At 49.1% G+C, this 12,656-nt stretch overlaps 1 protein-coding gene across 1 annotated transcript in view; it reads right to left on the bottom strand.

The window, feature by feature from the left end:
- Nucleotides 1-268: 268 nt before the first annotated feature.
- Nucleotides 269-12,656, bottom strand: part of DTX4 (deltex E3 ubiquitin ligase 4) — a 39,331-nt gene continuing 26,943 nt past the window's right edge. The window contains exons 6-9 of the mRNA XM_007953841.2: nt 11,838-11,990; nt 6,737-6,898; nt 1,433-1,522; nt 269-502 (exon numbers count right to left, since the gene is read on the bottom strand). Coding sequence (XP_007952032.1) covers nt 269-502; nt 1,433-1,522; nt 6,737-6,898; nt 11,838-11,990 — 639 coding nt within the window. The remainder of the gene's footprint in view (nt 503-1,432; nt 1,523-6,736; nt 6,899-11,837; nt 11,991-12,656) is intronic.

The raw sequence follows: 12,656 nt of genomic DNA on the forward strand, positions 1-12,656 counted from the left end.
TGCCTACCCAGCACCGAAAACTCCATGGGAACAGATCGCGGATGGTCCTCATCCCACGTCCCCTTGTGTTGGATGAGGTTTATGAATGATGTCGCCTTATTCAGTCTGGCTCCCCTCTGTGGCTGGGAGGGACAGGAGGGATGGAGACAGGACAGGAGGGGGGGCGATGAGGGAGTCGGAGGGCATGGCACCAACTTCTACCTTGACTCACTCCACTTCCTGCCCTGTGGCCCCCAGAGATCCATCCCACCCCAACGTCCCTCCAGCCTCAGTCCTTCTCCTGGGCAGCACTGTCTTCAGAGATGCCCTGGGCAGCCAGTTCTGACAAGACATTATCCAGGTAATTTGCATCTGGGTAGCCATGGCCAGTGAGATTAGAGCCAAACTCTGTCTTGTGGTGGACCTCGTTCCAGATGACTGTGTCTGACTCGCCCGTGGTGCTGGAGGTACCAATGGCAAAGATGAGGCGGCGGTCCCAGGCCACCAGCAGCAGCTTCAGAACCTAGGAGAGCCAAGGCAGGAGACCTCAGATGGACTTGCAATGTCACCCAAGCTCCCCCTCAGATGCTAGTCTTCCCAAGGCTCCCATCCCTTCCTGCATCATGATTGCTATGCAGCACAGTGGAAAAGAAAGAGCCCTGGACTTGGAGTCAGAGACCCACAGGGTGAGCCTTGGGTCTCTCACCAACTAACTGTGTCCCCTTGGACAAGTCATGTCACCTTTCTGAGCTTTAGATTTCCCTCTTTACAACATGGTGATTGAACAACCTGCCTCTAAAGGTCGTGAGCATTTTATGAGGCATCACATGAAGAGCATTTTCAAATCGGTGCCTGGTGCCCACTACTCCATATACGTTAGGTTCCGACTCACGGCAACCCCGAGCATGTCACAGTACAACTGCTCTCCAAAGGGTTTTCAAGGGGTGATTTTTCAGAAGTAATAGCGAGGCTCCAGAAAGCCAGGCTCTGGACAAAGGACTCTGAGACAGCAGTCAGTGACAGTGCTAGCCTGGAGAGGAAAAAGCCACAGTGCCTCGTTTCGTTTGTTGTATGCCATTGAGTCGACTGCAACACACAGCAACTCCACAGGGCACAGCAGAACTGCCCTACAGAGTTTTCTAGGCTATAATCTTTAGGGGAGCAGATCACTAGGTCTTCTCTCCCACAGAGTCACTGGCGAGTTAAAACCCCCAGCCTTTTGGTTAGCAGCTGAGTGGTTAATCACTGGGCCACCTGGCCTCCTTAAAATCCCCCTCCCCCTCCCCAAAATTCTGCCCTCACCCACAGTTGACTCCATCTGACCTTGTTACCATGTGCAGCTAGAGTTACAGGAGACCCTATTCTCTTTGGCCAGCGCTTAGTAGGTAAGAAGCAAAACGGGGCCGTAAGAGAGAAACAAATTCCCCAGCCCCACCCAGGAGCCTCGTCTTACTTTTCTTCCTTTCTCGCTGTCTGGAAGGTAACAGTGTCGTGGGAAGCCACGGGCACTGAAACTCTTCCCAGGGTTCGGGTGTTCTGGTCCCTGGAAGCAGAAAGAAAAGCAAAGGGCATTTTTCATACTGTTTCTGATGAGTGAGGTGCACCCCAAACCCATTGCAGTCAAATCAATTCCAACTCGAGAGACCCTATAGGACACACTAGAACTGCCCCATAGGATTTCCAAGGCTGTAAATCTTTACAGAAGCTGACTGCCTCATCTTTCTCCAGTGGGGCGAGTGGTGTGTTTGAACCACCGACCTTTGGATTAGCAGCCAAATGCCTTAACCACTGCACCAGAGCGCCTTGAGAGGCAGGCTGAAGCTACTTCAGCCCATGATGACCAGAGAGTCTAGACCAAGAACAGGTCCAAAAAGCAGTGTGTGTAGTGACTTAGCATACGTGCTTCAGGGTCCCCAGACCTGGGTTTGGGCCCAGAGCTGCCACCTCGCAACTGTGTCAGCTGCGACCCTCTCTTGGACCTTTGGTTTCCCACCTGTTAAGTGGGGATGGTGTGGAACACATGCCTCGTGGGGTGATTATGCTGCTAAGAGAGCATGGCGCTGGTGCAGTGGGAGCTCAGTACATGTTCTTCAGCATCACCATCATTTATCTTGGCTTTGCTGTTTTTTTCAAAGAAGAAAATGGTAGCCCAGGCAGGTTAATTGACTTCCATGACATTTAAGCCCAAGCTTACTCCCAACTGTTCACCTCTAAGCCACCTGGAATAAAAAAGCTCCCTCTGCGCTGTGAGCTACACAGATAGACTTTACTGAACAATTCCTGTGGACTCTCTTTTGTCATTGGTTTTTGCTCATTTTCCTGCTTAGCAATATGGATTGAGATATTCATGGGTAAAACTCTTCCCAAAACATGTCAACTATCATCAGTTAATGCCTGTCTGAAGCAAGCAGTGTCAGGCCACTGGGTGGCACAGAGACTGAAGCTGAACTGAGCCACAACCATGCTTCTGAGGGAAGGCCCAGGATGACTTCACAAGTCCTTTGAGAAGCTCAAGAAAAGCAAAGGATGTCCCCCGGTAACAATGCATATACGTTTACGCACACAAATGTTTGCCTACAACTGCTGAACACATGGCCTCCTGAGGGATGTAGAACCCTGCTGACAAACCACCTTGAGATAAAACCAGTAGAGTATGTAGCTCCTGGCAGCATCCACTCACACGGATGATCGAGAAACACACCCTGGCTGATTAAATGAATGAGTGAGTACATGAATGAATGAATGACAGAACTGCAAGAGAGCACAGATTTTTCATTTTCTCTTAGGATGGGCAATGGGCACAAAATGATGAAAAATTCTATGATTTTTGTTAAAAAAAAAAAAAAAAAACAACCCCAAAACTCAGAAATATGGTCCAAGATCGCCTATGATTTGGCAGATTGAATGGCATGGTAAGGGCCTCAGAGAAGCAAAGGTCACTGGGAGCTGGAAGGGGCAGCAGTCCTGAGTTTCATCGTCAGATGGAACTGGCACAAAACGCACAAGGTTCCCAAGGCCCCAGCTGTTTCTAAGCCAGGGGCCCAGCCTGAAAGGCCAAGTCCAACCAGGGCCCTCCTGTTCCTCTCAGCCTGGGGCTGGCTGATTTTGTGGTTAACTCCATTGGGGTTAGGCCCTGCCCCAGCAGGGCTGTGTGAGCCCGTGACTTTCTCCGAGCAGGGCAGTCACGACTCAGCCTTGGCTCAGCTACACTTTCTCCCCAGGGACTCACTCTCAGCAGCGAGGGCAGAGGATACAGGTCTGGACTCATCACAAGAGCCCTTGTCCTTGGAGCCTTGGTCCTTGGGGCCTCGAGGCATGCGGCTCTGAGCATCCTGCCACAGACCCTCAGGGGGTTTTACAGAGTGGCTGTGCCGAAGGCCAAGAGTTGCATCCCCTTGATGTGAACTTGGGGTTTCCTGGAGGAGCAACTACTTAACCCTGGAGGCTGCAAACACAGCCTCTGGGAACTGGCTGCCCTGATCTCTGCCTCTAGTCTGGTCTAAAACCCAAACCTAACTAATTGCCCTCGAGTTGCTTCCCCTAATGAAGACCCATGTGTTTCAGAGTGGAACTGCACTCCACAGGACTGTCGGCGGCTGGGACCTTCTGAAGTCTATCCCCAAGCCTTTCTTCCAAGGCACCTCTGGGTGAGTTCCAACTGTGAACCTTTTGGTTAGAAGTCGAACACTTAATTATTTGGGCCACCCAGGAAAACACACACACCCCCACCCTCTTCAGTTTGCACCACTGTTGAAAGATACACTTCCCACCAATGGTACTGTCTCTTCCTCCTGACTCCCTTATTTTCATTCAAGCTCCTGTTGACCCCACTGGCTGTCCTAGACTCACTCCAGATATCTAACCTGACCCAACATCCAACTAACCCTCTCGCTCCCTTGCCTCTGGCCCTTCCATTGCTCAGGTCCTATTACTTGAGCCTGGACTTGGCCGTGGTCTCCTCACTGATCTTCTTTCCTCTGATCATCCTGTACTGTGGTGCCAAACTGGCCTTTCCTAAAGGATAATCTTAATCCCACATTCTCCATGAGCCTAATCACATACCCAACAACCCTTTGAGACTCCCCAGAGCCTAACAAGCAAAGTCCACATCCCCTGCCCTAACGTTCAAGGCCCTCCACCACCTGGCTGCAACCTTTCTTCATGTCTCAGCTTCTATATCTCCTTCCTATCCTTTTCTCCACACCTTTTTCAAGTCGTAGACCCCAACTATATTTGAGCTGTGGTGTTGAGGAATATACCATGGATGCCAAGAGAATAAACAAATCAGTCTTAGAAGAATTACAACCAGAATGCTTCTTTTAGGCAAGGATGGTGAAACTTTGGCTCTTTGACTTTGTGCAAGTCATCTGGAAAGACCAACCACTAGAAAAGGACACCATGGTTGGGAGAGTGGAGGGTGAGAGAGACTCTCACTGAGATGGGTCAGCAGTGCCCGAGATAATGAACTCAAACACAGCACAATCCTAAGGTGGTGCCAGTCACTGTAAGTCAAGGCTAACTCAGTGGTAACTAACCACCACAACAGCCCTACATTAGACTTTCTTCTTGCCCTTCAATGTCCCCACTTTCCTCTACAACTCTGCTGCGTCCTTCAATGACAACTCCTCTCCATTTCTTCATGCCTTTCAAAGATCAACTAGGCAGTCCTCTACACAGCAAAGTCTCCTCTGACCCTCTCAGACAGACATAAGCCTTCCTTTGTACAATGACAAGTATGACATTCAAATAATGATGGCAGCCAGGTATTGTACACCTTGGTACTGGACCAGATACCCTACTAAGCACATACAATACCTCTGCATGTTAGGCTCCCTGGCTATATACAAATGAAGAAACCAAGCTCAGAAAGGCCAATGATTGATAAGGAATCAACCTAGAATCGCATTCCATGTCCATCAGACTCTGAAGACCTTGTGCCTTCCACTGTGTCCACACAGGCACACTGGGAGTCACCATTTAACTTCCAAGTACCAAGACAGCCTCTGGAGCAGCAATGTCCAAAGCCACAACCACCACAACTGCCTGGGGAGCTTGTTTAGAAGAGACACAGATGCCCGGGCCCCACACCGAAGCCCTTTATTGATATCCACATTAGACTGTGCTCTGTGATCCCACCAGCTGTCTGTGAGTCCATCAGACTGTGGTGGCTTGCACGTTGCTGGGAGGCTGGAAGCGATGCCACCTGTATTTCAACTACCAGCAGGGTCATGCTTGGTGGGCAGGTTTCAACAGAGCTTCCAGACTGGGAGAGACTCCAGAGAAGGGCCTGGCAATCTAATTCCAAACATTAGCTCATGAAAACCCTTCGGGTCACAAGAGACGGGCTCAGACAGGACAAGAGTCATGAAGATGGTGTGAGGGCAGGCAAAATCTCGTTCTGTCATACATGGGTCATCACGAGTGCATGGTGATGAGCCAGCAACTACCAACAGTCATGGACCTTCCTTAAGGATGTGCATGTAGTTCTCCTTGGCTGACTGGTAAGTCCCTGGAGGAAGAACCATGTTCTACTCAGTTCTTTTACAGGCCATCACACCTCCTTGTTTTATTTCCTCCACAGCATTTATCACTACTTGGCATTGCCCGGTTTACTTGTTTCTTTTCTTCCTCCTCCCAGTAGAATAGGGACCCCACGGGGCAAGGGCTTCATCTGTGGGGCTCACCACTGACTCTCCAGCACCTGAAGTGTGCCTGGACCATAATCCACGCTCACATGTTTGCTAAGTGAAAGACAGAAGGGAAGAAGGAAAGAAGGAAGGGAGGGAGACCCAATGAATATGGATTAAAGAAATGAATCCAGTAAGCACCCTAGAAGTCAGACAGTTAGGAATGACTGATGGTGAAGGGGAGGCCACGTTTGCATTGACTGTCAGGAATGTTGTTCAAATTCGTTCCTTGGGATGGTTTTTCCAACAACTACCACAGGAAATAAATGTCCACAAAACTCAAGGAGTATCTTTCACAGCACAAATGCACATACCATTTACCAAGGAATTCTGCTTGCAGAAAACTATTCCACAGATATACTCACATCTATACAAGGTGATTCATATGGCATTTTTTGTTGTAACAAAAGATGGGAGACAATCCATCTGCTCATCAAATGCAGGCATTGAAGGAGTCTCTGGGTGGTGTGAACGGTTAAGCACTTGGCTACTTACTGAAAGCTGGGCAGTTCAAATCCACCCTGAGCTACCTCAGAAGAAAGGCTTGGCAATCTTCTTCCGAAAGATCACAGCCTTTGAAACTCCTACAGGGCAGTTCTACTCTGACAGACAGGTGGTCACCATGAGTCAGCAGCTAGTTAGTGAGAATGCGTACTGGTAAAACCTTGGAGAGGAGTTTGTGTCCAATGGAGACCGCTGGCCATAAAACACGGTGCATGTGTGGAATGGATTTAAGAACATAAGGAAGAATGAGGAAGCCCCCTACACCGACACTGGAGAGATCGGCAGAGTATGCTGCTAACTGAAAAATGCTGAGTATGGAACAATGTGTCTCCTATGTTGTCCTTTGTGTAAAAGTGGGAGAAGTGGATGCAATCTTTATGTTGTAGATGCACCAAGGGAACTGGAAGGACACATAAAGAAAGAGCAATGGTGGTGAGGTGGGGGGCAGACTGGGACGACGGAGGGCAAAAGTGGGGAGGAGACTTTCCACAGTATGTGACGATCTGATGTCACAAGCCAACGTTTCAAATTAAAACCACCAAGGCCGAGGGCTGCGGCGGGCTCACCTGAATGCCGGGGGGGATACTGTAGATGATACGGATGGTTTTACAGTCCGGGTGGCCCGGCAGTGAGTGGGGGATGAGGTGGTACTCCATCTTCCCTGGAGGCTGCGTGCCTGTCTTCACCCCGTAAATGGTCTTACAGGTTGGACACTGCAAACTCCCATCCTGAGGAGACAAGGCCAGAAGGAGATGGGGAAACAGCTTTGGGGAGTGACCTCCCAACCCCAAAAGACTCCCAGAATAAAGGGCCACAGGCCCAGGATGGACCCAAAAGGGTACCAGACCTTAGTTTCCTGTCACATTGTTTGGCCTCCTTCTGCTTTCTCAAAGTAACACGAGTTAAATTCCAAACACAGCCCATTGGACCACGCTAAGGGGGATGCAAGAGATGGCAGGGGTCAAAACCATAAAAAAAAAAAAAAAGGTTTGTTGGTCTGATAGAGCCTGGTGGAACCCCTGAGATTATGGCCCTAGCTGCCCTTCAGGTATGGAATTGAACTCACTCCTGTGGCTTCCAGCCAAACAAAAGGCAGGCATATGAGCTGAACATTTACATTAGGTAGACACACTCCTTGGAGAGATCAATCATAGGAAAATAGATGGGCTGTGTATGCACAGGGAGACAGCTCAGGGGGCAGGAGTGCATGGAGGGAAGGCCACAGGGAAGAGGGAACTATGGGGAGGAAGTGGGAGGGGAGCTGTTACACTGTGGGAAATTGTAGTCAATGTCATGAGACAAAGTGTATGTGAGCTGCTGTAAGGAAAGTGAATTTGCTCTGTAAACTTTCACCCAAATCACAATAAAATAAAATAAAATAAAGAGAGAGAGGGCAGGGGGAATACACAGAGAACCATTATTTAACCACCAAGTAACAAATGAGTGGGACAGGTGGTAAGCACTCCAGAAGCAATGACTCCCCAGAATCAACCTGGAAGCTTGTTAAAAATAAAGATGCCTGGGACCCACAACAATCCCACCGAATCAGAACTGGGAGGCTGCAGATCTTAGCGGGTAAAAGTATGAACTCTGATGTCAAACTGCTTGAATTTGATTCCCAGCTCCACTACCTACCTGCTGTGTTACCTTGGACAAATTAATTAACCTCTCTGAGCTTCAGACTGTGTGGATAACAAATTATAGCTAACATTGCAAAGAATGGGAATTCCACAATACTAAACTGTGCTCATGGGGAACTTGTATACAGAACAAGAGGCAGTCATTCTAACAAACCAAGGGGATGGTTTAAAATTAGGAGGGGTGTGCATTGGGTATGTACCCTTTCAACATAGTTACTGAATCTGTATGTTGAGCAAATAATCTGAGAAGCTGGACTACATGAATAAGATCGTGGCATCAGGACTAGAGGAAGACTCATTAACAACATGCGATATGCAGAGGACATAACCTGGCCTGCTGAAAGTGAATAGGACTTGAAGCACTTACTGAGGAAGATCAAAGACTACAGCCTTCCATATGGATTACATATCAACATAAAGAAAACAAAAAATCCTCACAACTGGACCAATAAGCAACATCATGATACACAGATAAAAGAAGTTGTCAAGGATTTCATTTTATTTAGATTCACAATCATCACCCATGGAAGCAGCAGTAAAAAGTCAAATGACATATTGCACCGGGCAAATCTGCTGTTAAAGAGCAAAGATGTCACTTTGAAGACTAAGGTGTGCGCCTGCCCCAAGGCATGGTATTTGCAGTAGCCTCATACGCATGTGAAAGCTGGACAATGAATAAGGAAGCCTGCAGAAGTGATGCATTTGAATTGTGGGGCTGGTGAAGAATGCTGGCTGCACCGTGGACTGCTAGAAGAATGAAGGAATTGTCCTGGATGAAGCACAGCTGGAATGCTTGTGGGAAGTGAGAACGGCCAGACTTCGTCTCACCACTTTGCTCATGTTGTCAGTAGGGACCATTCCCTGGAGAAGGATAGCATGCTTGGTAAAGTGGAGGGTCAGCGAAAAAGGGGAAGGCCCTCAACGAGATGCATTGACACAATGGCCGGTGACGATGGGCTCAAGCACCCCAAAGACTGAGGATAGTGTGGGACCGGGCAGTGTTTCATTCTGTGGTACAAAGGGTCACTGAGTCAGAACTGACTTGACGACACCTGACAACAACAGGTGAGTCTTCAATTTCCTTGGTTGTCAAACAAAGAAAATAATAGGATCTATCCCACTTGGTTGCTGGGAGGATTCCATGAGAGAATCCATGGGGAGTGGTGAGCATGGGACATAACTGTTGTATTTTCCTGACCTTCTGTGGCCAGTCTAAGTTTGGAAACCAGAGCTGCTGAAAAGAAACTGGGTACTGTGAGCTGGAGAAAGGACCCTTGTTATGCAATGGTTAAGCACTCAGTTCCTGACCAAAAGGTTGGCAGTTCAAACCCACCAACCCCTTCTTGGGAGAAAAGACTTGGAGATCTGCTCCTGTGAAGATTACAGCCTAGGACACCCTATGGGGCAGCTTTAGTCTGTCCTGTGAACGCTCTGAGCCAGAACCCACTGAACAGCCAAGAGTAAATGAGACAACTTTAAGAAGAGGTCCTTAAAGAGTAGCTATAAATTGGCTTAGAAGGAGGTAGGCAAGGTCTGCCTAAATAACCAGAGGAGGTAAGAACACAGTATTACAACCCTTTGTATCTGACTTGCTGCTGGTCTGTGGGTCTGTCCACATCCCACAAGCTTTGTGCTGCACCCACTGGCAGTTAGTGGGGAGGTTCTGGGGGCAGTGATGGCAGGAGTTGTGCTGCCACAGAAAGGCCCGGGGCGGTCTTTCCTGGAGAGCCTCCTCCCAGGCTCCTAGGAAGAAAGGGGTTGAGGAGAGGGAAGATGCGGAAGGGAGGGAACAACGAGTGTAGAGAGTGTCTGGCAGAGCCAGGATCGAACTGACGTCCACATCTCTTTAGGGGGAGACCTGAGTCCTCTGCTGAGCCAGGCGGAGACATTCAAATCCAAGCTCTACATTTAAATAAAGGGCTAGGACTCTGGGCAACAGAGAAGGTTACTCTTTGTAATCCAAGAATGGGAACACAGCATTGGAGGTGGCACCCCTGCTCGGGCTGAACCCCCTCTTGATCTTGGGTGAATCACTCTTCTCTCTTTGAACCCTCTTCCCCTCTTCTTCTGTGTAAATAAAAACACGTCCTCCAAAGCATGAGCGCATACGAGAACAAGGGAAAGTATTGTCTAGGACAACACTTCCAAAGCACCACGGGAGTAAATGCAGAGTTACAAGATTATTCGGGAACACAGTCTTCAAACTGCAAATAGCCTGCTAAGAACCCTGCCCCTAAACCCAAACAACCTCTTAAAGTCCCAATGGTCCCTTCTAGTGTAGGGTCAGGATGGGGAGCGTGGGATCCAGATCTGCACTGTCCAAAGGTTATTGAGAACCACTATGTGCAAGGCTCTCTGAGATGCTGAAAAAGATCCCACAGTCCACGCTTTGGAAACATCAATCAAATAGGCTAAAGACGAAGGGAACACTTATAGCCATAACGCAAAGGAGAAATCGGTTTGCAAAATAACAGTAATACCCTACGAAGCAGGTATTGTTTTGTCTCCATCTTTCTGGTGAAAAAGAAGATGGCAGAGAGGATGATAAAACTTCCCAAGGTCATTCAGCTAACGAGCCAGGATCAGAGCCGCTCCACCTTCCCTCTTTGTAAGGGGAGAAGAGAGCAGTCTTGGAAATCCAGATGGTTCTCAGACGGGTTTGCGATGGGGAGATGTCAGGGAAATCCCCGACTCATGGCCTCCAAGCTGAACCTGGAGAAGCGAGTAGGATCTGACTGAACTCATGGAAATGGAGATGTGACGGGTGTTCCAAACACGGGAAAGCGCACGGATGCAGTCAACAGTGTCGAAAAGCTCAGACACTGTAAGGAGAGAATGATCACCTACGGAGATTTGACGACTAATGTTATGTGTCAGCTGGGCTAGGCTTTGCTTCCCAGTGCTTTGGCCCCAGTCGAGTTGCTTCACACAGTAGTTACATTTGATTCAATCGGTTGTGGTTGAGTACAGCAGACCACCTTCTAAAATGTAATCTACTGCAAAGTAAAATAATACATATTTTTACACAAATGATGCACCGATCACACACTTTTTGGCAAACTGCACAACCCCCTTGTGTGTTAGCTTCCTATGTGCGCTATTTGTGAGTACATATTATTTCTGTGAGCATGTCATATGTGAAAATATGGCAGTCACCTTCCATAATGCAATCTAATGCAACCCAGTCCCTCAGTCAGTTAAGTTCAAACCAGAGCGGGGTGGATCCTAAACCTAATCACTTCTGAGTTAGTAAAAGATCGGAATAGACAAGATACACACCAGGGAGGTCAGGGGCACGTGGAGATCGCTACCAAGGACTGCCTACAGACACCAGAAATTAAAAGAGTGGCTTACAGTGGAAGTGACACAGCTGAGAGCCTGATTTGGACTTTCAGCCTCCAGCACTGGGAGAAAATAAATTCTTGCTCTAAGGCCACCTACCAGTGGTATTTCTGTCACAGCAGCACCAGGGAACTGAGACAGGAGAACTCCAGGCTCTAATGGGGTTGGGGCGACCTACTGTCAGTTAATGAACAAGACAAGCATCACACAGCCTGCCCACTCCGCCAGCAGCCAGACTCCAGGGCAGGATTCCCGGGAAAGCATTGGCAATAGACTATGATGCCTCTGGAGGGTCAATCAGGGGCATTTTGAAATTATTCGAAGAAAAAGAATCACAATTGAAAATCAATAAATACCAGGAAGCCCTAGAGAAGGAAGGGTGATTGGAAAATGTCTCCACTGGTATGAATTGGTGCTCACCACGGGGCTGGCACTGGATATGTGCCCATGGGGCCCACTGCACCCAGCAATGGGTCAAGACAATGAATGGCCTACTCCTCTCAGAACATTCATGGCCAGAAGTCCATGCCCCTCAGACCACCTGGGACAGTGAAGGTCATCACTCCTGGTACCCTGGCATGTATGTCTCTCAGTGTCCTCAAGTGACCCAGTCAGGGCCCTCACATTCTCCCCCTTCCAGGGCCCATCGTGGGCAGTGGCAGCCACCCCGGAGGCTGGCACTAACCTTGTTCCCATTGTTGTACATGGCGACCAGGCAGTAGATGTGGTAGATGTGGCCGCATCTGGACAGCTTTCCCACCAGGTCAGGCTTGACCGTCGGCTGCGGGCCCTTGTAGCCTGAGGGGGCCGTGAGGCGCTCCATACAGATGGTGCAGTCCTGTGGGTGGGAGGCGACAAAGGAGCCTTCAGATGTCACCAGTCTGGAAGGCTTCCCCACCACCTCACAGGTCAGATGGGAAACTATCACTCCTCTTCCCAAAGCCCACCAGCCAGGAGTACATGTGCCCTTCGTCTCTCTTTACACAAGAGGAATTCCCGAATCATTCCCGACAGACACACACGTACCCTGGGCTTGCCAACTAAAGCATGCTCTCCTTGAGTCTGTGGTCACACACTGCCCTTCATGTCCTCTGATTGCTTATAGGGAACAAAGGCTTACTGGTAGACCCACTGAACTTTTGTAAAGGAAACTGTACTCCAAGTATACCAGAGGGACTAGTATTTCAACTAATCGATGAAAGGGTTTCTCAGCCTCAGCACCTTTGCCATTTTGGGCCACATAACTCCTTGCTGTGGTGGGGGGAGGCGTAGGGGCAGTCCTGTGTAGTGGAGGATGCTTACAAGCATCACTGGCCTCCACCCACAAGGTACTGGCAGCATCTGACTGCCCCTGAGGTATGACAACCAAACATGGGGCAAAGGGGCACAACTGCTATGTTGTTATGTGCCGTCGAGTTGGCCCCGACTCATAGCAACCCCTCCTTGGGTTTCCGAGGCAGTATCACTACGGAAGTAGGATTGCCCAACCTTCCTTCCGAGGAGT

This window comes from Orycteropus afer, unplaced genomic scaffold (genome assembly GCF_000298275.1).
Source record: "Orycteropus afer afer isolate SDZICR_OR568_19922 unplaced genomic scaffold, OryAfe1.0 scaffold00419, whole genome shotgun sequence".
NCBI classification, from domain to species: domain Eukaryota; kingdom Metazoa; phylum Chordata; class Mammalia; order Tubulidentata; family Orycteropodidae; genus Orycteropus; species Orycteropus afer.